Raw genomic sequence first — 24,356 nt, forward strand, 5'->3', positions numbered from 1 at the left:
GCCATTCCTGCCTGCAGGGGGCTCCCATCCAAGGATGTACGTCACACAGAGACCCAGCTCCTCTGGTCTGATGTAAGTGGGGCCCTGGGCCCTTAGGGAGGACTCATGGCAGGACACGGCTGAACCAGCTGAGGCCCGGGAGGGTTTGCACAGAGGGAGAAATAGAGAAGTGGCATGAAGCAGGGCTGATGATGGCAGTGAAGGTGTGAGACTGGAGGCTGGGTACTGGTTTGGGCTTTCTGTAGTAGGCACATTTTTGTGGGGTCAGAGGTAGGAGGTCGGGGTCAGCAGTACCTTCACAGTGCTTGCCGTCAGCAGCCAGCCGGAAGCCAGAGGCACAGGAACAGTGATAGGAGCCGAGCGTGTTCTCACACGTGTGCTGGCACAGACGCCCAGGGGAGGTCCAGCACTCATTGACATCTGTGGGCAGGTGGCATGGGTGGGATGGGTAGCTCCTGGAAGCCAGCTCCCTCCATCCCAGGTAGAGGAGGGGGCTGAGTGGGAAGTGGGGTCCAGGACCCCAGGAGAGACAGGGAGAGACCCAGACTGGGAGAGTGGCAAAAATACCGGGGACAGGAAGACGGCATTGAGAGTGTTGAAAGAAAGCTGGAGGCAGAAAGCGGGACAGACAGTCACAGCAGAGGGCAAGGGAAGAGGGCAACAGGGGGAGAGGCGAAGAGGGGGCAGAGGAGGCGGGAGCAGAGGGAGCAGAGACACAGCCGGGCCACAAGGCAGGAGGGCAGTCAAGCCCAGGGAGGGCAGGGCCCGCGGACAGGAGGAGGCCGCCAGAGGCCAGCCTGGGGCCGGCGAGCTCTGAGCCAGACGGGGGGGCTTGGCGACCAGCCCCCACCTACCGACACAGGCCCGACTGAAGGGGTCCTGCTGAAAGCCAGCTTTGCAGTCACAGCGGTAGGAACCGGGGAGGTTGTGGCACACCTGGCCCTCCCTGCAGTGGTGTGCGCCCGTCTCACACTCGTTCACATCTGTCGGGGAAGGTGAGAAAGGCACCCTGAGGCCCGTGCTCTCCCCCTACAGGGGTCTCCCACAGGCTAGAAACCCAGGAAGGCCAAGGCCACCCAGGAGGCAGGGAAGCATCTGGCCTTACCCACACACTTGGTCCCGTCCTGGCTGGCGTGGTAGCCTCGCCCGCAGAGCAGTGGGTTCCTCTGGCACGTGTACGAGCCCACTGTGTTAATGCAGCTGAAGCCAGGCCGGCATGGCTCAGACAGCGACGTACACTCATTGATGTCTGCAGAGGTGGGTGTAGATGACAGGGAGCCAGGCATAGCCCCTCCCCAGGCCCCAGCCCCTGGGTCCAAGGCTGCACCAGGAGGTGGCCAGTCCTGGGCTCCAGACCAGCCCAGGTAAGGGTTACAGGGGTAGACTGTCCTACCCGTGTCCTGTGGCACGGGGGTTTCAACTCCCCAAACCCAAGAACCTGCCAGCTGTTTTCTCATGGAGCAGCTGGAACCAGAGGGGAAACCTAGGCTGACTTGTAGGTTGGCTCTGGTACATCACGCTCCTGCTCTGGCTTCTCCAGACCCGCCAGCCTGCCAACTTCCTCCTCCTCCATTGCTGCCTCACGTAATGCGCCCAGCCCGCTGGCCTCTTCATCAGTCGTCCCATCACACTTAGACACAGCCCCCCACAGGGCCTTTGCCCATGTTGTCTCCCCTTCTCCAGCACACAGTCCCCTAATATTTTCATGGTTGGCTCCCTTATTTTCTCTGACCCCTGCCCCAATGTCACCTCCTCAGGGAGTCTCGGACTAACCATTCTAGGTACAAAAGCACCCCATTTGTTTCATTAAGGAAAGTACCCTAATTGCCACTGATATAAATGTGTTTGCTCATTTAATCCCTCCCCTCCAAGACATCTCACGAAACTGCTGCAACCCCTAACACACAACAGGTGCTCGGGAAGCATCAGCGAACGCATAGCTGAGGAGCTGTTTGCCACCGGGCAGACCCCTCCCCACCCTGCCCCGACCCTGGCTGGGTGTTCCGGGGCAGGCCACAGGGACCTTATCATGTCCACAGCCCTGGAGTGCCCTGAGGGGTTGCCCGTGTCCTGTGACAGTGCTGGCGCGGGCGGGGCTCAGGGAGAGTTCCAGATCCCAGACTGGCTACAAGAACCCCCAAAGAGTCTTGAGAAAGTTTTCTCAAGATAAAGTGAAGGCCTCTCTGTCCCTCAGTGCCCTCCCTGTAAGCTGGGGGCACCCACAGCTGTCCTTAGCAGTAAAGGGTAAATGACAGAAGCTGTCTTCTAACAACTCCCTCGTTTCTTTCTCGCCCTGTGCTCTCCTTGCAGTGGCCACCTTTTCACCTCTCCCTCTGCCGTTCATCCCTCCCAGGTTGAGCGTGGTTTTGATCATGCCTGCACTCTGGGTGCTACCAGTAATCTGGGGCGCTGGTGCTCCCCCTCCAGCCTCATGGTCAGCAGCCTTGGGGCAGACGGGGCCCTGGCTGTAGGCCATGGACTCTTTGGAAGCCACTGAAGAAAGATGGGAAGAGCATGAGATCTCTTCAGACCCACGTGGGGACAACAAGGCCAGTATCTGCCATACAGTGGGTCTCCACCCATGAGCGCAACATGAAATCAACCATGAAGGTCTTGCTAGCGTTCTTTGCAAATATAAATGTCAGTATTGCATGCAGTAATGTTTTGTGAAACCTGTGTTCCAGTCATGTTTGTGTGCACATGTGTGTCACACTGAGATATAAAACATTCCTTCCTATTATTAACTGGGTTAAAAGAAAGTTGGTCCACGTTCATCTAGTCATACCTCACGGATGGATAAACTGGGGCCACAGAGAAGTAACTCAGCCAAGGTCAGACAGCTCAACATAAGAACTTCTGTTTTGCAAGTGCCTCCTGGGGCCAGGCACTGAAACGCCCGTCCTCAGGCTGGGATATACTGAGGCTGGGAGAGGGAAAGGGCAGCAAGCCAGGTCTCCTTGGTCTCTAAACCCTCAAAGGCCCCCACCCACCCAGGACACCTTCCCAAGACATCCCTGCAGGGCACTCCCTGCCCACTCACCCACACAGTTGCCCTCGGGGTCCTGCAGAAAGCCCTCCATACAGCGCTGCCGTGCCTGGCAGTAGAAGGAGCCCTTGGTGTTGTGGCACGTGGAGCCCTCCTGGCAGCTGTGTGTGCCCAGCTCACACTCATCCACGTCTGGAACACGGAGGCAGGGGTCAGGGGCCGGGAGGCTGTAAGGCCTTGCCCGTACAACTCTACCACACACGTGATGGTTACAAAGGTCTTGTGCATCGTGGGAACGGGGGGAGTGCCACTGCCGCATGCCCACGCCCAGTAACAAAGTAACAATGTCACCATATGGACTGTGTTCCTCCATGGTACCATGCACTGTCCCCAGCACTCTGAGATCTATTTACCTAGTTAATGCTCACCACCACCCTAGGAAGTGGGGGCTGTAACAAACCCCACCTTACACGGGAAGATCCAGAGCACAGACATCGTTCCACGGCTGGAGCCAGAACCCAGGGGGGGTCTATGTTCTTCTCCACTGCCCCCTGCTTCCTTGCGCAGGCAGAAATGGGGACACGTGCTCACATCCCTAAGGTCATGTGTCCAGGCTTCTCTGAAAGTGGTGTTGCCAGCAACAACCTCCTTCTTGAGGAGGGAGCTGCCAGACTAGGGTGAAACTGATGCCCTCCCACCCCACCCCACCCCTGCGGGGCACTGAGCAGTTAACACGGGGCTTGGCCCTGCTCAGGGCTCCACAGTGCACACAGCGGTGCCCCGCGCGTCCCCTCATGCCTCCCCTCGTGCGTCCTGCACAGCAGGGACAGCAGGCTGTTTTCAGACAGAAAACAGGCAGCGCAACATGCAGAATCGACGGCAGGCCAAGCCTCCCTCAGCTTTGCTGATTGCCAGACCAACCCCGGTATGTCTGTGTGTCTTCTGTCCATCTGTGCTTCCTCCACCCATCTCCTCTCTGGTTTCCAAAGCTTCCACCACCTCCCCACAGCCAGTCAGTCATTGGGAAGCCATGTGCTAGGCTCCAGGCGGCCAGACACCCATGGGCACAGCCCCCATGTGGTTACAGCCTGGGGCCTGAGAGGCAGCCCCTCCATGTCCACTCTAAGGAGCCCAGTGCCCCGAGATAAGACAGGGGTAGAGGATGCTGGGGCATGTCCAGGGAGGCGGCACCCCTCCGCAGTCTGGTTTCTTGGAGGGGGGCTTGCCCTGGATCTGCACCTGCCCTTGTGGGTACACGCAGGTGTGGGCACACATGTGCAGAGGGGCCCAGGCTCATCTCTCCTCTAGCTCAACAACCCCACCCACGACCAACTGGGAGCCAAACGTGACTGTGTTAACCCACCTCCCTGAGCGCACGCCGACCTCAGGGCTACTGTTCATCAGTGTTCCCCAGGGCTTGTAACAAACGAGCACTTCGGTCTTCAGTGTATATTCCCTCCTTGATGACACTCTTTTGACACTTAGTTAGAAATAAAATGCTTGGTATCGCATGAGCAACAGATTCCAAGCTCCTCCCCCAGCTGGGCCTGTCAGCCCCGCAGCCTCCTTCGGAGATGTTGGCAGGCTTGCTCCAGCCCCGAGACTCTCCTTCCTCCTTCAAATGTGCCAGGATCTCTCTCCTCTCCAGGTCCCGCACCTGCTGTCCCCTCTTCCTAGAACAGCCTTCCCAGGAGCTTCTCATCACGTCCTTCTCCACGCCAACTTCACCTCCGCAGGGGGTGAGCCCTCCTCTAAGAAACCAGACTGCAGAGGGGTGCCACCTCCCTGGACATACCCCCGCATCCTCTACCCCTGTCTTATCTTATCTTATGGTACCATGAAGGCATACAGTCCGTATGGTGACGTTGTTACTTTGTTACTGGGCCTTTGAACCCCCACGTAGTGAAGCGCCAGCTCATGGCTATTCTGCCATCCCCCCGTCTGCCTGTGTGGCCCATGACCCTCATCAGGTGACCAGAAACAAGAACACCGTGTTCTACCGCCATCCTGCCACCCAGATCCCTGCAGGCACATAAAGACACTGGGCAGTATCTAGTAAAGTGGTTCAATGCTCTAAAAAATACATAAGTAAAATAAGGTAAAATAAAATACCTCAGCGAAACTCACCCCCCACCCCCCACTCCAGAAGGCCAGAATTCCCCAGTGAAAGGGATGGAAGGGATCTGTGGGCTCCACCCCAGCGCCCCCCCAGGATCGGAGGCATGGCAAGGAGAACAAGTGGCACCCAGGCACCCACCATGGCAGCAAAGCCAGGGGCACACCCTGGCCTCCTGCCACCAACCTCAATCCCCGCTTTTGCCTCAAACACCATCACGTGTGAGGTCTTCCCAAAGGCATAAAATCCAAGTGCTGGAAGCTCCCGAGTCCAGGCAGGTCCGGAGGCAGATGGGGCAGATCAGGGGTGGGGCCTGCAGACCACTGCCCTCACCTGTACACTCGCCGTCCTCGAGGGCATAGCCTGGCTGGCAGGTGAGAGCCTTGTAGCAGCGGAAGGAGCCTACTGTGTTCAAGCAGTGCTCTCCCCGGCTGCACGTGTGCAAGTCTGTCACGCACTCGTTGATGTCTGCAGGGAGAGTGACACCATCAGAGGCCACAGGGTACTTCCCGGATGGCGGCTGAGCGCAGCCAGCACTGGCGTCAAGGTGCTCACTACCCAGAGGCAGTGCACAGGTGATGTCCGCCTGTCTGTGCATCCGTTCACTCAACAGAGATTTACCGAGTACCTGCCATGTGCCCACGAGCACTGTTCTTGGCACCGGGGGTGCACGGTGAACAAGAGAGACAGAAGTCCCTGCCATCCAGGGGACACTCAGGCAAAGGAGGCCCAACAGATGAACAGGCACATGTATGAGAGGAAGGGAGGCCATACGTGCGGTGGGCGAAGAGAAGGAAGAAAGCTGAGGGGGGGCGAGGCAGGGAAGGCACACGCCATTTTACGTAGGAGGTCAGGGGAGGGTCCTCAGAGAACAAGACATTCGAACAAGCATTTGAAGAAGTGATAGACTGAGCCCAGCAGATGTTCCAGGTCGAGGGGACGGCCAATGCCAGGGCCCTGAAGAGGGGCCTGCAAGGCAGGTTCAAGGGCCAGCTAGGAGGGGAGAGAAGGGTGTTGGGAGATGCGGAGGGAGGCGGGAGTCAGAGAGAGTTCCAGCTGGGGGAGGAAAGAGTTGGACTTCTTTATAACACGTCCCCGGGCTGGGTGTGAGTACTGCAGGGCCGAAGGTGGAAGCTGTTAGAACAGGAGATGAAGGACTGCAGTCTGTGGAGGTAAGGAGCCATCGGGTTCTGAAAAACATAGTGACGATGGAACTGGCAGGATCCAGCAGTGCATGAGATGAAAGTGAGAGGAAAAGAGGAGCCAAAAGGTCTACAGAGCCTTCTGGCCAAGTGGCTGGAGAGGGGGGAGCCCCAGCACCTGGGACAGGGGTGGCGGGGGGAAGCTGGCTTGCAGGGGAAGGTCGGGAACCCTTGTGGCCACACTGGATTTGAGAGTTGAGAGGCATGCCGCTGAGCTCACTAAAGGGGCCTTGAGAGTGGTCAGCTGCTGAGGTCATCTGGGGGATGTGGCACAGAAAGCAGAGGCCAAGGACTGACCCCTAGAATGAGCCATTGGGAAGGGAAGAGAGAAGCGGCAGGGAGGGTGGAGGAGAGCCCCTGGAGAGGTCACAACTCAGACATCACTGCAAGCTGGCGTTCAGGACACACTGACACTAACTGGTGCCTGCCTCCACCCCGCACCTGCTGGTGGCGGGGCCACGATCATTCATTGATTCAGTCATTCCTGGACGCTCATTAACTGGCGCCTGTTCTGTGGTGCTAGGTCCAGATGGCCCAGGTGGAGCACCGGCCACAGCCCCTGCCCTCAGGGAACTGACAGCCTGGCAGGGCAGACAGGACAGGAATGGTGGGGACTCTAGGGAGCACAGCTGTGCAGCCTCTGGGCCCTAGACAGTGAGGGTGGTCCTCTCCACAGAGGGGGGCAACATCTGAGCCAAGTCTAGAAGGATGACAGTGGAGAGGAGGGGTGCGGGGCTGTGGGGAGAGTGACTCTCCCAAACTCACAGGTGACCCAAATGGTTAAGGTCATGCCAACCCTGGTGTGGGGTGGGGGGGACTAGAGGCAGGGAAAGAGAGTTTTGGGTCAGCGGTTTCCAAGGAGGGCTTGGCTGGGCAAAAGAAGAACTTCGGATTTACAGGCTGACTAACGGAGGGAGGCACATGCCCAGGAACCCCACCTCCTGGGGGGGATAAACAACCGCAGACACCACCAACTGAGGCTCGCTAGGGACCAGGCAGTCCGCAGGGACTGCCGTCCTGCAACACTGTCCCACAGACGAGAACACAGGCCCCCCAGAGGGCACGTGGTTGGGCCAAAGCCACACAGCCTGCATGTGGCAGCAGCAGACCCCCGAGGGCCCGCCCAGAAGTGGGCCCCTCCCCTGCTGTGGGCTGGTCCCCAGAGCTGGTGGCTGCTTCCTCCCTGTCTTCTGGAAGCCCAGCCACCTGGAACACTTTTCCCACAGACCAAGACAGTCCTCAAAGGGCAGGGAACAAAAGGCAAACAGCACAGCGCAGCAGAGGCCCCAGAGGTCACATGTCCACTAGGGGTACTCTACACTTGGCACCACCCAGCAGCGCCCCACTTCGGCTTGCAACACCTGTAGTGATGGAAAACCCACTGCCTATGCGGGCGGCCTCAATATAACACACTTATCGAATCAGAATAATGACATCAAACACTTGGGAGTTCTATATATGTAATCTCCACAGTGACCCTCGGAGGTGGGTGCTATTACTACCTCATCTCAAAGGTGAGGCAGCTGAGGCCCCGAGAGGTTAAAGGGCTTGTCTAAGGTCTTATAAGGAGAAAGTGGCAGAGCAGGGTTCGAACCCAGGCAGTGTGGCTGTGGCAGCCCCACGCTCCACCTGGGCACCGGCCTCCCACCTCACCAGCTGGGATTAACACACATGCCCGAAGCTAACGAGTGAACTGCAGAAGACACGAGTCTGCACTTGCGGCTGAGGAAGTACTGGGAAGAATGAGAGCTAACAGATGATAAGATGAACGTGTATGTGGAAGAGGAGGACAAAGACAGCCCTGACGAGTCTGTGCAGGACGAACAAGGAAGGAAAGACACGAATGAGGATGCGCACTCATAAATTTGGTAAACGGAATGTACCTGTGCTCCTTCAATCCTGGAACCTGTGTCCCGGCTGCCCAGCAACCCTTGCGGCACTGTCTTCTCTCCAGCCCCCCCAGAGGAGCCTGCACACCGGGCCGCGGCAGGCGGGCAGGGCGTCCCAGGAGGGGTACTCACAGGCTTGGGACCTGCCTGCCCAGACGTACACACACAGGCACAACCCACACAAGAAGAGCCGCCCAGCCGCTGACAAGCGGGTTCGAGAAGGCACATGTTGTGCCAATGGCTGGAGGCCAGGGGCAAACATGTCTGCAGCGACTGCACAGCCCAGCAAACGGGACTGTCAGTCAGCAGTGGAGGTGAAGACAAGGACACGTTCAGGCTGGACATGGTCCCCAAACACAAAGACAATGGACTTGGCCCTAGGCACATGCCCTGAACGCACCTGCACCGTTCCTACCTCCGCATCTTTGCTCAAGCTGTTCCCTGCACCTGGCAAGTCCCAGCCATCCTTGGAGACAGGTGCAAACACCCCCTTCTTCAGGGAGTGTGGGCAGACGCTACAACTAGAATGGCCTGTCTCTTGGCCTGTGTCCCTGTTGGAACACTTCCTTGTCTGCCCCCAGTTCCTGCTACTTTGGGTCTATAATGTTCCTCCAGACATGGGTCAGCATCAAGTCCACCCTCCTTGCTGCCCACAGAGTACAGCTGGAGCCCCAGCGCCCAGCCACCACAGGCACTGAGAGGCAGGTGGACAAGCTGTTACCATGCACCAGCCCCATCCATGGCAGGCCAGGAGCTGGGCACCACCCCTTCTCCAGTCCTGCAAGCCCTGAGGTCAGAGGTGAGGACACAGGCTCAGAGAGGAGAGCCCCACTGCTCATGGCAACATAGGAAATACCGCGGTGGGGTGCAGGGCTGGTTCTGCCAGACCCCGCTCCACCCATTTGTCTCCAGAGGGGACTCTGGATGCATCTAAGGACAATCCTGGCAGCTGATACCTCGTGCTAACTGTGCCCCAGCCCCCGCTGCACTGCACACACAGGTAGCATAGCCTCCAAAGAAGGGTCAGTGCCCTCAGTGTCTTTTTACAGGTGACGTAAGTAAGGGTTGGAGAAGGGTGGTCAGTCACTGACTCAAGGCCCCAGAGCTACTAGAGGGTCCTGTTTCACACCCAGGACCCCTCTTCCTCCAGACCTCACGTATCCTATCCGCTGCCCCTGCCCGCAGGCCCAGTCTCCTCATTTCAATGACCCAGCCAAGTCATAGATAGATGGGAGTTTTCGACTCTCAGCCACGTCCCGGGGGAAAGCAGCTCCCAGGAGCACCAGTGAGAAGCAGGACAGGACACCAGGACACGTAGGACATGACAGGGGTGCCAGCTGTGCTGAGAGCTCATATGCAAAGGGCAGGCCCTGTAGCGTGTGGCAGGCTTGGTGTGGAGCAGAGCGGGGCACCACGACGCTGGCGGCGGCAGGGGCTCTCGCTTACCCACACACTTCCTGTGCACGTTGAGGATAAAGCCCTGGGCACAGAGCACTGTGTGGTTGACACAGTAGAAGGATCCCAGGGTGTTCACACAGAACTGTCGCCGGCTACAATCGTGAGCACCCAGCAGGCACTCGTCTTGGTCTAGTGACAGCCGCAGGAGGAAAAACAGAAGGGCCATTAGAGGGGCATAGCCTGTCACGGAGCACCAGTGACAGATGGGAAAACTGAGACCCAGAGGGGGCAGGCAGCTGCTCGGGGCCTCTGAGCCCACCGGCGGTGGACCTCTGGCTTTGGGCCCAAGTCTGGGTTTGTGCAGTCAAAGCTGGAATTCCAGTAAGGACAGATGGCAAGGTCAGGCTCAGAGAGGGCAGTAAGCAGCCTGCCTCCCACCCACACTCTAGAGAGGCTCCACCTCCCCAGGCAGCCAAGGGAGCCACAGGAGGCAGCGGCTGCAAGTTCAAGTGTTTAGGGGCCAGGCTGGCGACATAAATGGAAGAGGGAGCCAGAGGGGGTTCCATGGGCAGTGTGAGGCCTATGTTCTGTCCAGAGGGGGAACTAGAGCTGCAGGTTTTATAAAGTTTCAAGAGAAAACAGAAATCTGGACATTTAAAAAAAAAATGCTGTGTTTTTCATGATTAGGAACTCATTTGATTACTGTAAACAGGGTAGAGCCCAGCAGGACCTGCTTCAGGCCAAGCGACACCCTCAGAATGCCTGTCTGCAACCTCTGGCCCGGAACCCACAGCCTTCACTGCCAGAGCCCCGCAGCAGGGAGGGAGACCTGGAGAGACAGAGACACGGCCTGCAGCCTGGCTGGGCCTGAAGGGATCCTGACCCAGGAGAGATACCGGCTCATGTCTCCAGGGTCCTGAGAGACAGGGAGTGAAGCCCAGAGGGCACCTGAGATCTGTCCCTACACACTAAGACAAAAAGGCTTGCCAGTCACCATCATGTTGTGTCCCGAGCGAGTCTCCTGTCCTCTCCGGGCACTGGATAGCTGTCATCCACATTGGAAAACAGCTTCAGCCCAGAGGCTAAATAAGGTTTTCAGCTTCTGGCAGAGGTGTATGCATTTTCCCAGACAGACTTAACCCTAGCACACCCAGAAATCCACCAGAGTCACCTTTCCTGAACTTGAACCTGAACTGAAGTGTGTGTTAGACCATCTGCACATTCCACGTCTGTCTCGCCTCCAGACATGAGGAAGTGCAGTCTGGAGGCCTCTCAGGCTGTTCTCAATGCGCGCTGTACTGTGGAAACCACACCAGCAGCTGTCAGACCCAATGCCCCCGTCCTACAGGAGGGAAGCCCTGCTGAGAAAAGATCCAGACCCAGCAGGGTCACTGGTGTGAAAGGAACATGCCTTTGGAATCTCTCCAGCCTCTCTGAGCATGGCAGAGGGAGTCAACGGCCACCAACATCCACTGTCCCCTCCTTAACAGAACTGAATTTACTTTAACAAACTGAACGCGTGCCCTCCAGCTGGGACTCATACTCCCCAGTCGTGCTGCCAATCAAAGGCAAGTGGGAGGGACGAACGCCCCTTCGGGTCCTACCTTACAATAATCTGGCATGCACTTCCCTCCTTCTCTTTCTCCCCCCATGACTGGATCAGGGGCAAGGTGGTCAGAATCAACTTAGGCCACGCAGACAGAGAAAGCCCTCAAGGACAGGAGAGGTGGAGTGTGGCCCAGGGACCCGGTGAGAAATACATACTCTCAGGCCCCACCCCAGACCTACTGGGTCAGAATCTCTGGGGATTCTGCGGAATTCTTGGGATCCATGCTCTCCCTAGGCTTCCAGATGACTCTGGTGCATGTTGAAGTTTGGGAAGCATTGCTCTGGAGAACAGCGAACAACACGATGAAAGAGGCCCGGGGTCCTGCCAGCCCGTGGGCCCACCCTGTACTACACGCGCACCTGCGCATGGTGACATGAGGGGAATCACTATCTGGAGCTCCCCATCACAAACGGCCAAACCTGGTCCCTCACAAACCTTCTACGTTTTAGACCCAGACCGCTCCCCTCATTCTGTCTGTCCGATCCCCACGCGGGGGCCCTCACCACAGGCTAACTCAGGTTTGCACAGCTGCGAGGGTAAGCCCCATGGTACTCACCTTCACAGGACACACCGTCTGCCATGATGGCATAGCCAGGAAAGCAGGAGCACATGGCTGTGTCCCCAATAACTCTGCACACCTGCTTGCAAGGCCCATTGTCTGCGGAAAAAACCCACAGAAATCAGAGATGGNGCTCCCCTCATTCTGTCTGTCCGATCCCCACGCGGGGGCCCTCACCACAGGCTAACTCAGGTTTGCACAGCTACGAGGGTAAGCCCCATGGTACTCACCTTCACAGGACACACCGTCTGCCATGATGGCATAGCCAGGAAAGCAGGAGCACATGGCTGTGTCCCCAATAACTCTGCACACCTGCTTGCAAGGCCCATTGTCTGCAGAGAAAACCCACAGAAATCAGAGATGGCCAGACTCGTCACCCCCAGCTCTAACCTACAGGGGGAGAGGCTGGGAGCCAAGGAACCCCACCCCCCGCCCTTTTTACAAGTTCACCTGTTAAACTGGCTCACACATCAGCTGGTGTCTGGGATGATGTGCTAGAGCTCCTGCCACCCCCCCCCCCACACACACACCCTTCCCTCAAGTAACAGTGATGGGAGTGAGGAGGAGACAGGGAAGACAGAAAAAACGCAGAGAGAAGGAACCAGGAAGAAGAGAAGAGCAGAACAACAAAGAACTTTTTACACATTACTGTCTGCATGACAGTTCTACAAGCAACGATGTATTACTCTCTGAATTTCACAGGAACTGAGACCAAAAAAGTACCTAGCTGCCTTGTTTGGGGTCATCCTCTACAACCACCAAAGGCGGTCCTCTATTCTCATCTCCCTTCTTACCCCAGGATGACCCTCCCCCCAATCTCACCTCCTTATCGATACTCAGCTCAGACAGGCAAGACCAGCCGACCCCCAGAGCAGAAGCACCCCTTCGACAGGGCCACCTTGCACATGCCCAGCACTAAAGAGCTCACTACCTGCAAGCAAGCCAGACCCATCCCCGGGCCCAGGTTACCTTTGCAGGTGTTGGGTTGTGGCCGTGGTAGCAGGATGGTGTTGGGGGCCACCAGGGAGGATTCTGACATCAGTGCAGACTCCTCTGCAGCCTCTGGCTGTGGGGGATGATGGTCTGTTCCGGGCAGAGCAAACAGGAGGGGGAGGTCTGTCTCACATCTGCAGCCAGGCCTCGGGCCCTAACAGGCACCATGCCAGCACTTGACAGAAACGGCTTCATTTAATCCACCACCACTCATTTCCCAGGAGAAGAAACTGAGGCTCGGGGAGCTATGCAATATACTTAGGTAAGGTCGATCTCACAGCTATTCATGGCAGAGGAGGCAAAGAGGAAGAGGAGAGAGTTTCTAGACTGACAACCAATCTAACCCTGGAAGCTGGCACCTTCCTGGACTGCCTATTGGGACTTAACCACCATGGGCCCAGGACTGGGGAATCAGACTGGGTTGGTGGGAGCTTCTGTAGCTTGGGTCCTGGCCCTGCAGTTGAATCCAGAATAGGGCACTAGGGCTTACCATGCAAATAGGGTTCCAGGAAGAAGCCTGTATGCTGGGCCTCACAAAGCCCATCACCAGAGGCCTCTGGCTCCTACAGGTTCCAGTGTGTGGGGCGGCAGGAGAAGTACCCCACAGGCCCCACTGCTGGAATCCCACACTCCCCTGGCAAGATTCACCCCAGCCCCTACCCCAACTGCCTGGGTCCTTACCTGGGTGGCAAGTACGGCCATCATCCTGTAGTGAAAAGCCAGGAAAGCAGGCACAGCGGTAAGAGCCCACAGTATTGATGCAGAGGTGCTGGCAAAGCTCCCCTGGGAGAAGCAGGCACTCATCCTGGTCATCGCCGGGCAGGCTATTGGGCAGCTCGGTCTCCATGCCCAGTGACAGGGCCTCCCGGCTCCCCAGCTGTGTCTCTGAAACTGGGACAGAGGTCAGATGGGATCTGGGTTGGCCCCAGCAGGAGGCTGAAACCTCAGGCCCCCAGAAAATCAGTGCAGGTCATCAGAACCTTCTGCATGCCCAGCTGAGACAGCATGGATGGATGACAGGTGGATGGATGGATGGATGGATGGATGATGAAGGATCGGGGGATGGACAGACCCTCAGAAATAAGAGTGAACCCACCAGAGCCAGATCTACAACAACCCTTAGGAAGCACTGGCTAAAGTGATAAATGGGCCCTGGCCAGTGTGACTCAGTTGGTGGGGCGATGTCCCACAAACCAAAAGGCCAAGGATTCGATTCCCAGTCAGGGCACATGCCTGGGTTGCAAGTTCTATCCCTGGCTGGGGGTGTGTGAGAGGCAACCTATGGATGTTTCTTGCATCAATGTTTCTCTCCCTCTCTGGAATCAATAAAAGAAAAAAAAAATTGAAGTGATAAATAGGACTCAGACCCCTGACTTCAGTGACATCAGACAGGACCACCTCTAGCAACAGATAGGGCCCAAACCTGAGTTCCATCAGACTAAGAGCTGAACCCTCACTTGGGCATCCCCTGGCTGTGTCACTTTGAGCAGCGCCAGGTCTCTCCATGCATTCCAAGCTGCGTTAAGGAGGAGCTGAGAGTGGGAGAGAAGGCTCCCAGGGGCAGAGCTGTCTTGGAAGACTCCTGATATACAGTCATGGAAAAGGGAGAGGCCCGCAATCCCTCCATATGGCGGCCTGGCGCCTCAGCTCTGCCCACCAGCACCACGAGCCAAGCCCCTGAAGGGAGCAACTGCATAAGGTCCCATCTGAGGAACATGTTTCATATGGAGGGCATCTACATTAAGTTCCAGCTCAATCAGCCCAGGCCTGGTACCTGCCCGCAGGGCCATAATGGATGATGGTCCAGCCCTATGGACCCGTGCTCAGGCTCTACTGAGCATGCTACAGGCTGGGCAGCATCTCTAGGGTTCAAGCTCAGGCCACCTTCATCAGCATATTACTCACAATGATTTCAGCAGAGGGAATAGTGAGGCTTGGAGGAACATAGTGATTTTTCCTAGGTCACCTAAGCAGAACTGGAACCCAAGTTGGTCTGACCCTGATATTGTTGTCCCCTGAGGTCCAGGTTACCCACCAGTTCATCACAGAAGGAGAGGAACACGTATCTCTGGCTCTGACCCTTCTCGGCCCTGCACCTACCCTCCGACCCCCTGAAGCCAGACCGCCTCCAAAATTTTACCTTGAATCAAACCTATGGGTACTAACCTAGCCTTCAGACCAATGCTCAACCAGCCCCCCAAAGCCAACCTCATCAAGGGCAACCTCCTTGGGCTGGACAGCCCCTGTGCCCATGCTGTCCAGTGAAGCTGGCCAGTTCCTCTGTCTTGGCAGCTTCCCCTGGTCTGGCCTAGGCACCACATGCTTGCTACTGCACACTCTGCTGGGAGGTCCAGGTGTCTACTGGGCCTACTATCGTATCCAGCAAACTCTACCCGCAGGATACAAGTTCTTCTCCTGGGGCCCTGGCCTTGCAGCCTATGGACAGCAGGCATTCTACTTTCCACACACAGATTTCCACTGTCTTCTGTTATCACGACAGAGACCCAGGGACTACTGGGTCTGGTCAAATCCAGGACACCAGAAAGCCCAAGTCAAAAATGGGAGTCATCAGAGCCAAGAGTCTGGTCCCAACTATGCCAAAGACCCACTGTGCACGTGGGGCAAGATCCTGCCCCTCTCTGGCCCTCAGCTTCCTCATCCAGACTACTAGAACATGGTGACAATAACAGGGCGGCATCTGAGTGTTTCATCAGGCACCATCATAAGCTCTTGACGGGCATCCTGCCATCCACTCTCACAGGGAGGGCGGTGAAAAGCAAAATCCCTGTCTGACAAACTCTCCAGGAAGGGTCACGATTTGCTGAGAAGAATGGTGGAGCTGGGGTTCCAACCAGATCTGCTGGACTCCAAAGGCCAAGAATCAAACTTGATGCTTTGGGGCTTTCATTTCCAGACTTTGCTCAGTCCTTGAAGTGCCCAGGACTAGGCTAGTGTTTCTGGAACCCTCCTGGCCACCTGACCCCTGGCTGGTCAAGGCCAAGTGTGTGAACACCTGCAGAAGTAGCCTGCCGGGGCTTTCAAGGCACTAGTCCCAGGGCTGTTACACCCAGCTGTACAAAGGATACCTGCTGACTCACGGGGACACCCTGACTGGGCTCCTGCTGGCCCACAGGCACAAAGAAGACTAATGGCCAATAGTCCAAGAGATAGCCCTAGATAGGGTGACAGAGGCTACACATGGCAGCTGGAACAATGACCAGAGCACATGGAAGGCACAGGAGGAAGGAGACCCCAGAGATGCTCCAGGACCTGAAGTTCCCATGGAAGCTCCAGGACCTGGCTCCTGAGCCTCAGGCAGGAGCAAACACAAATTCCAGGCTCCACAATACTCCTGGAGCTCCCCCCAACACACACTGCCTATGGCTTCTGGGGACCAGTGCCAGGCAGGTATAAAAAGGGTAAGGGACCAGTCCTGGTCAGCCCTCAAGAACTCATGGTCGAGTGGTGAAGGGGGTCTGACAAACAAACCCATCATTCATCCAGTCATTTGCTAGTGATTCTTCTAGGAAAAGCACAGGGCCAGGCGCTGAGAATATAGACATAAAAGACAGTGATAGCCTGAAGGGGCTGATCAAGCAGGAGTGGCAACATGTATGAATGTATTCTCCACACTAGTTATACCCTGTTCCCTGCGGAAACAAGAATGGGGTAGGTGAGAGGGATGAACACAAGGAAAGGTAAGTGAATGAATGGATAAGTGAAAGGTTTGCTGACCAGGTGAGTGGGTGAATACATGAACAGGTGGACAGACAGATGTACGAATGGACAAACGGATGAATGGATGAATGCATAAGTTAATGGGTGCACGAGTAAGTGGTTGTGTGGGTGCATGGGTGGGTGCATGGGTGGGTGCATGGGTGCAGTAGAAGAATGGATGCATGAATGGATGTGTGAATGGACAGATGAGGGGATGGCAGATGAATGATGTATTGGATGGATGAATGGACAGTGAAATAGGCCAGAGAACGGGTGGGGAGTGGGTGAGATGATGGATGGATAAAACATTGGATAGAAGGATGGCAGCTAGTAAGTAGCTGGCAATTCAGTGGGTGAAGTGGATGGTACTTGGAAGACTGAATGAGATCTCCATCTTGGAAATAGCAGGCCAGAGCCCACTACCAGAAGGCAGAGAAGAAGTCTGTTCAGAGCAGAGCTTGTGTCTGAAGCCACAGATGGCTGTGGACTCAGGGTCCCCGGGAAGACCAGAGGGCTACCAGCTCTCTCCCGTCACCCAACTACCCCATACACCCCAGCCCAGGTTGAGGCGGCACCCACCTCTCTGGGGCGCAGCCTCAGGCTCCGGAGGATGGCGGACCTCAGGCACAATGAGGAGGTCTTTGCCCTCACAGCAGGACAGCATGACGTGGTTGCAGGGGTAGCCCAGGTTGGTGTTGGATTCACATGACTGGCCCTCGGCCCGCACACGGAGCCCCAGGCCACAGCAGTCACAGCATTGCTGGAGAAAGACATGCAGTCACTGCTACACCCTGGCCCCTCAGAGCCCACCTGCCTCCCCCTGGGTCTGTGAGCCTGTGGGACTGACTAAGGACCCCCGGACAGCAGCCTGGGTCTGGCTCAGTAGAGGAGCTGGTAAGGGAGAGCAAATTCATTTTGCCTCGTTTCTTCTGTCCAGTATGTGCTCTCCAAGGGCAGAGGAGTCACCTTTCTCTAGTTCCCATGTCTATCTCAGAGTAGGGCTAATGCCAGTTTTTTGAAATAATTAATAAATGGCCTCTATGAAAAGAACTACAAATTAGCCCCAGCCACATCCACTACCCTCCGTTTTCACTAGCAGACTAGCAGCAAACAGACAACATTTTCACGTATCCCTTGAAACTAGAGACTAAGATCACTGAATAACGCTTTCAGGAGAGCTTTTAACTGGGGCTGATTCACCTTGAAAGTACATCCTGTTTGTAGCCCTCTTCCTCCTTTTCAGAAAAGATATGGTGGCTGGAGTTCTAGCAACCATCTTGGGACATGAGGCAACTTTCAAGATGGAGGGTACAAGCTAAAGATGACTGAGCAGGAAAGTAGAAGACAGTGCGTGAAGATACTGTGTAGATACACCCCTGTCCCAGGCTGCTCACTTCTAACAAAAATCTTTGATTGTTTAAACTACTGTGGTAGACTGATTGTAACAGCCCCAATTGTTTCTGCTTCCCTGTGTCCACTGTCTTTGCAATGTGATAGTGCAGTTCCTCCCATCAAAGGAGACTATTTGCCAACCTCTTGGTTGCACCCCAAGATTTGCTCTGGCCAACAGGATGAGACAGAAGTGACAGTATACCAGTTCTGAGTCTAGGCCTCAAAAGTCCTTGAACATTTCTACTCTGTGTTGGAACCCTGCCCACCACTAATTGAACAAGCCCAAACTAGCCTGCTAGAGGTTGAGAGACTATACAGAGTAAAGTCATCCCAGTTGCAGTGATCCTAAATCATAAAGTACCAGGAGAGCCATCGGCTGGCAGCAAACACATAAGTGAGCTTAGCCAAGATCAGCAGAGCATGGCCCACACCACCAAAACTACCCTGACTCAGATTATGTGCCAGTCACAAATCATTATGGTTTGGGGTTATTTGTTACACAGCAATAGCTAACTGATACTCCAGACCTGCATCATACTCCAGACCTGCATCATATTCCAGACCTGCATTAGTGAAGAACCCCCAGGTACTTAATAAACACTTAGTTAGCCTTACCTCTGATCCTCACAACCACCCCATAAGACATATATTATTATCCCCACTTCGTAGATGGACAAGCTGAAGCTCAGAAAGGAAGGCTGGTCCAGGGTCAAATACACAGATAAAAAATGGGATTCGAAATGTTCCTGTCACCAAAGTCCTTTCCCTAATATCATTATTTTTAAGAACAATCAACCCCAACACGATAAAAATTAAATTCGAAATCATCTCCCAAGTGCCACTCTCCTCCAGAGGTCCCTGTCACAGTCATCCAGGCTTGTGACACTTCAAGTCCTTATACTCCTCTCCCCTAAACATCTCTTTCAGTGATGCTTCCTGAAACTGTCCACTGCCCTAGTTTGCCCCCTCCTCTGCTGCATGGCTAGCCAGGTGTTGATCTACAATGTCCGTTTTCCCTTCTTCCCAATTTTCAGTGGAGCACGTGACCTCTCCAGAATAAAGACATTTCTCAGCCTCCCTTCAGCTAAGTGTGGCCACTGGACCTGGTTCTAGGTGACGTCATGTTAGTGGAAGTACTGCCTGTCCTCAGAAGAGGGGCTCTTCTCACACCGTGTCCACAGCAGCCTTACTCACACACAGCCATGAGGTATTGATAAGAAGCAACACAATGTCTATCCACAGGTAAATACATGAACAAAAGCACTTTATGCACACAATGGAATATTACTCAGCCTTGAAAAGGAAGACAATCCTGGCACATGCTACAACATGGATGAACCCTGAGGACAGTGTGCTCAGTGAAATAAGCCAGACACAACAGGACAAATACCGCGATTCCACATTCATGAGGTACCCAGAGTGGTCTGACTCACAGAGACAGAAAGTGGGAGGGTGGTTGCCAGGGGCCGGGGGAAGAAGAATGGGGCGTTAGTATTTGATGGGGACAGAGATTCAGTCTGGGGAGGTGAAGAGTGTTCTGGAGATGGAGGGCGGCAATGGTTGCACAATAATGTGACTGTGTTTAATGCCACTGAACCATACACTAAAAAAGAATTAAGACGGTGGATTTTACATTATGTGTATTTGGCACAATTACAAATAATGTAAAAGCAGGGGCTCCTTCCTCCTTCCTGCTGCTCGGAGCTCAAGCAGCCATCTAGGACCAAGAAGCAGCAAACTACAGTTGGTAGGGCAACAAGAAAGAACGAGCCTGTGTCCCTGAAGACCTTAGAGCCACTCACTCCTTCAGTTCTGGCCTGGCTGCCTCCAACCTCCAGCATATGACAGAACAACCAATGTTTGGGGAGTTTTCCATTACCTGTAGCCCAACCGAGGCCTCATCCCTAGCCCTGCCACTAGTGTGAGCTCCAGCACAGCAACCGATCTTGTGCAAATCCTTCCCAGGGCCCCACATACACTTGGCGTGAAGCCCAAAAGATCTCAAGGCAATAGTTACTGTCCTTCACGTAAGAGCCAGAGGTTTCCTAGTAGCCTGTCCCCATTACACCTCAAGCCTGCGGAACCCCTTTCCCATACATTCTTGCTTCTGTGTCTTTGCTCGCATTGTTCCCTCTCTTTGAAGTGCCCTCCTCTTCTCTCTGTCCCAGTCTGCTGCCTGATGAGATTTCACTCCATCCACATCACACTGTCCATGTAGAGGAGCCCCCTCAATGAATGGTCCCCACAACTGCCAGAAGGGACCAGACAGTGTCCTTCAAAACTCTCTGTTTCCCACCTCAGAGCAAACCATCACCTTTATAATGACAGGCAGGGTCTGCCCCATCACCTCTCTGACCTTAGCTCCTGCCACTCCCTCCTAAATCACTGCACTCCAGACACACAGGTCTCCTTGTTGCTTCTCACACCTGCCTCAGGACCTTTGCACTTGTTGTTCCCTCAGCCTAGAACATACTTCCCGCAGACGACCACATGGCTCCCTCCTCTCTCCCTCCAGGGTTTTACACAAATGTCCTCTTATTAGTGAGGCCATCTCCAGCCACTGTTAGCTGAAACTCCAGTCCCTCCCCACCCCTGACAGAGCTTACCCCCATCCTCTCTTGAATTTTTCCTGCCTGGCACCATCACCTTCTACCACACTGTGTATTAACATATTTGCCTCAGTCTCCATCTGTCTCCCTGACTAGAAAGAAGACCCAAAGTAGGCAGGGATTTTTCTGTTACTCATTTCTGCATACCTAATGCCTAAAACAGGGCCTGGCATACACTGATATCCAATAAATATTTTGTGAATCAATACATCAATATAATAACTGAGGACATTTTCTACACAGATGAATAGATCCAGGTGCGAGGGTCCCCCCCCCCACCATGGAGCCCCACAGCGGAGCTCAAACCCAGCCCTCAGGGACCTTCCGGGGCCCAGGAAACGAAGGTTGCAGGTCAGTCTTGCCTTGTACAAGGAGACGCCACAGGTGTCACTGTCCTCAAGCCCACAGGCCTCGCCCTCCTTGGCTCCCATGACGCCAGCCATACAGCTCTTCTCCTTCAAGTACGACACACAGCAGTGCTTCTGGGCTGTCCTGCAACAGAAGTGCCCTCAGCCCCACCTGAGTGTTGCCCCATCCTCCCACTGACCCCTCTATAGGACAGATCACAGTTCCCATCTCACAGAGGAAAAAACTGAGGCTCAGACAAGGGAAGCCCATATGAGCAGGGCAGTGCTGGTGGCAGGTGCCTCAGCAAGGCCAGCAAATCCCCCACTGGGTCACATGGGTTTGTTTCTTCTTAACCAAGAAGACTTAGGCCTAGGCTCCACTGGACTCACTGCTGTGTATCCCTGACCAATGAAAAGGGGGAATTGGCACTGCTGTGCGTCCCTGACCAATGAAAAAGGGGAACTGGCACGCCAAAGCCCCCACGGGCAGAGAAAGATAGGAAGACCCAATCTTGGGTTTGCCTGGAGAAGAACAGCCCACGGGGTCCCTGGTACAGCCTCCTAATTTCTGGAAGGCTGTCCTGGGCAGAGGCAGCTGATGAGCCAGAAGCACACAGACAGAGCCAGGTCAGAGGAGCAGGGTCGTGGGAAGTAGGGTTCAGTCCCATCTGAAGAAGAGTGCGTCCTGGCGAGGGCTACCCCGTGAATTTCCCACCACAAGAGGGATATAAACACACACTGGGGTATTCAGCTCAAAACTCCAGGAATGTGAATGGTGCAGGCTCTAACTACTAACCAGCCAAAAAAAACTGGTGGGACAAGAGAGAAAGGAAAGGGAGATTAGAACTTAAATATTTCCAAAGGAGGCATGATGGGCTGGACATTCGCAAACATGGGATCTAATCCTGGTCATGCTCCCAATGAGCTGTATGGCTTGGGATGAACCACATCACCTCTCTGAACCTTCTCTTCCTTGTCTGGAAAAATGAGTAGGTTGAAAAGATGGTGTCGCTAGAAATAAGAAATAGTGTGAGTGGCTGACCAAGACATCTTCTAGAGAGCTGGCTGCCATGTCTGTAAATGATTCCACTGCTGAGATACTGCAGTCCAAAGAAACAATCAATACAGGCTGTGAAGAGGAGAGTGAAAGGCCAGCCTTTGGGAGACTCCAGGGCAGCAAAGTAGGGGGAGAAAGGGGACTGAGTTCCCCAGCTCAAAGCTGAGTAGGTAAAACCTGTGTGGGAGGAGCACTGCCCAGCAGAAAAGAAGTCCCCAATTACTCCTAGGTGACAATGGTCCTGTAACACTTGCTCCACACTGTTCACTCCTCCGATTTTGTGCATTAAGCTGGCTATGAATTTATGTGGCTAGTCTATACACTGGGGACCAGTTTTGGGCTCTCCACACCTGCAGAAATCCTCACCAGCTGGGCCACAGCTGCCACATCCAATCACTCTTGTGCACCTGGAAGCAGGTGAACCATGTGCTCACTGTCAGGGGCTGGGGTCCACGCAAGCAGGGATCTGGCGAGGGGGAATGGACAGCTCTGCGTGCTCCAGGGTTCCCACCTTACCTGCAGACGTCACCCTCAGCACCGCTCTCAGGGATTTCGAGGCACTCGTCATTGTCAATGGCCCACTGCTGTCCAGCTGCGCAGCAGGTCTCGATCAGGTCCTTTGTGGAGACTGTGGGTGGCAATACGGGCAGAGTCACCACCACCCTAGAGGAGGTATGCAGTTCCAAGGTGTCTAGGTCAACTAGTAGAATAGATGCTGCTGGTGCCCATCCACATGCCCACTACTGGGAAGGAAATGTACTCCCTCCACTGCTCTGGATGGTGGCCACCAGCTCACACTGTAAACACCTTTGAAGAACTGCCTAGGATGGTAAGTTGGCCCCATGGGGGTACACGGCCAGTTGATGAGTGGCATAGGAGTACAGAGGTGACAGCCTCGTGGGGCCACTCACACTTGAGTTCCCTGTGGGACTGGGAGCATTGCCCAGCTCCTTCCCTGCACCTCCCCAAACAACTATGTGCACAAGGACCCCGACTCAGGCTCTGCTCTTAAGGAGCCCAACCTAAGACTCCCAACACAGGACAAGACATAAGAAAGCAACTGCAGCAGCAAAGGAAGTGTAAAACCCAGGTGTTTATAGAACGAAGTGCATGAAGAGAACTTCTGTGACCAGGGAGGGTGGGGAGGGGTCAGGGGCAGGGAGAACATCTCCCAGCTCACACTCGAATGGGTGAATCTGACCAGCTCACAATCAAACTTCTCTGTATAACAAAGACCTCCATGGACAAATACAACAGATCGCTGACAGGCTAGAAGGCAGTTTGGGAATGTCTACACATGACAAAGTATTGCTATTAAGAAATATAATAACCTCCATTAGCAAGAAAAAAGCAACCCCAACGAAACATACCTTTTAAACTGAAAAAAATCAGATCAAGGGGACTGGCAGCCAGTCCGGAGGGAGATCTGGCACTACTTACAGACGAAGTCTGAACACCAACTAGGACCCTGTGGTTCTGCCCCGGGTACACATCCCAGGGGGATCCTTAACCAGGCCCATCAGGTAACCAGTGCATATATGTGCACTTTGGTGTTATTGTGGAAGGGACTTGGAGGAAGTCTGGAAGTGTGGATGGAAGAGTATTGGAAGTACTGGAAGAGTGGATGAAGAGAATTTAGAGACATGCTCCATGTAGGACTCCACTTCTGTCAGAAACAACAGACCAGATGTCCACATGGCAACATGACGATACATGCACACAAGCAACATGTGTGGTACAGAACAGAAGGCTGAGGAGGAATAGAAAAAAAACAAGTAGGATTCATTACACAAACTTAAAATATTGCATGCAAAATAACAACACACACTTTACAAGAACACATAAAAGCAAAAAAAATAGCCATAAATTAAATAGAAGAGAACAGTTGGCTATGGTGGGGCAGGAAAGATGGCAATGGGGATAGGAAATAAAAGGGAACAAAATACATAAACAAAACAAGAGAATCTTCAAAAGTGGTAAGATGTAAAGTGCCAGAAAATGAGGAGTACAACTGACCCAACCACTTCCCTCTGAGGTCTGAAAATATGTGACATTCAAAAATAAAGCTCATCTAGAATACCTATGTACATGATGAGGGGCAGTAGAGTGTAATGGACAGTAACTTTGGGCCTTGGTCCACATCTTGGCGCTACCATGTATAGCTGTTTCTCCTCCCTAAAGACTCAGTGTCTGTCTCTGTTATGGAAGACCTAACGGCTGTACAGCTGCTGATGCCTATAACGCCCACTAAATAGCCTGTAGCAATTCCCATAACTTGGCAGGGCAAAGCAACTAATGCACCAAGGGATGTCAGCAGCCTGCAAGGGTCTAGGAACAGAGTGAGAGCTGGCTAGAATCACCAGCTTTATCTCCTAAAAGAGCATTTCAGCTCCTTGAACTTTTCTGTTTCTCTTACCTTTTGTAAAACAGAGAATATAAGCTTTGATAACAAGTTGAGGGCTGCTGTAAGGATCCAAAAGGT

At 54.4% G+C, this 24,356-nt stretch overlaps 1 protein-coding gene across 3 annotated transcripts in view; it reads right to left on the reverse strand.

Annotated features, from left to right (window-relative positions):
* The window catches only part of FBLN2 (fibulin 2), a 106,540-nt gene that overhangs the window by 9,610 nt on the left and 72,574 nt on the right, over positions 1-24,356 (reverse strand). The window contains exons 3-14 of one of the 3 annotated variants that reach the window (XM_037037492.1): positions 22,391-22,502; positions 20,833-20,962; positions 17,049-17,229; positions 13,434-13,643; positions 12,729-12,842; positions 11,990-12,091; positions 9,640-9,780; positions 5,436-5,570; positions 3,041-3,178; positions 1,106-1,249; positions 855-983; positions 295-420 (exon numbers count right to left, since the gene is read on the reverse strand). In XM_037037492.1, the coding sequence (XP_036893387.1) occupies positions 295-420; positions 855-983; positions 1,106-1,249; positions 3,041-3,178; positions 5,436-5,570; positions 9,640-9,780; positions 11,990-12,091; positions 12,729-12,842; positions 13,434-13,643; positions 17,049-17,229; positions 20,833-20,962; positions 22,391-22,502 (1,662 nt within the window). The remainder of the gene's footprint in view (positions 1-294; positions 421-854; positions 984-1,105; positions 1,250-3,040; positions 3,179-5,435; positions 5,571-9,639; positions 9,781-11,989; positions 12,092-12,728; positions 12,843-13,433; positions 13,644-17,048; positions 17,230-20,832; positions 20,963-22,390; positions 22,503-24,356) is intronic. The other 2 variants (XM_037037494.1, XM_037037493.1) reach the window with 2 other exon arrangements.

The sequence above is a fragment of the Sturnira hondurensis genome, unplaced genomic scaffold, assembly GCF_014824575.4.
Source record: "Sturnira hondurensis isolate 20B ecotype Veracruz unplaced genomic scaffold, ASM1482457v3 Scaffold0023357, whole genome shotgun sequence".
NCBI classification, from domain to species: domain Eukaryota; kingdom Metazoa; phylum Chordata; class Mammalia; order Chiroptera; family Phyllostomidae; genus Sturnira; species Sturnira hondurensis.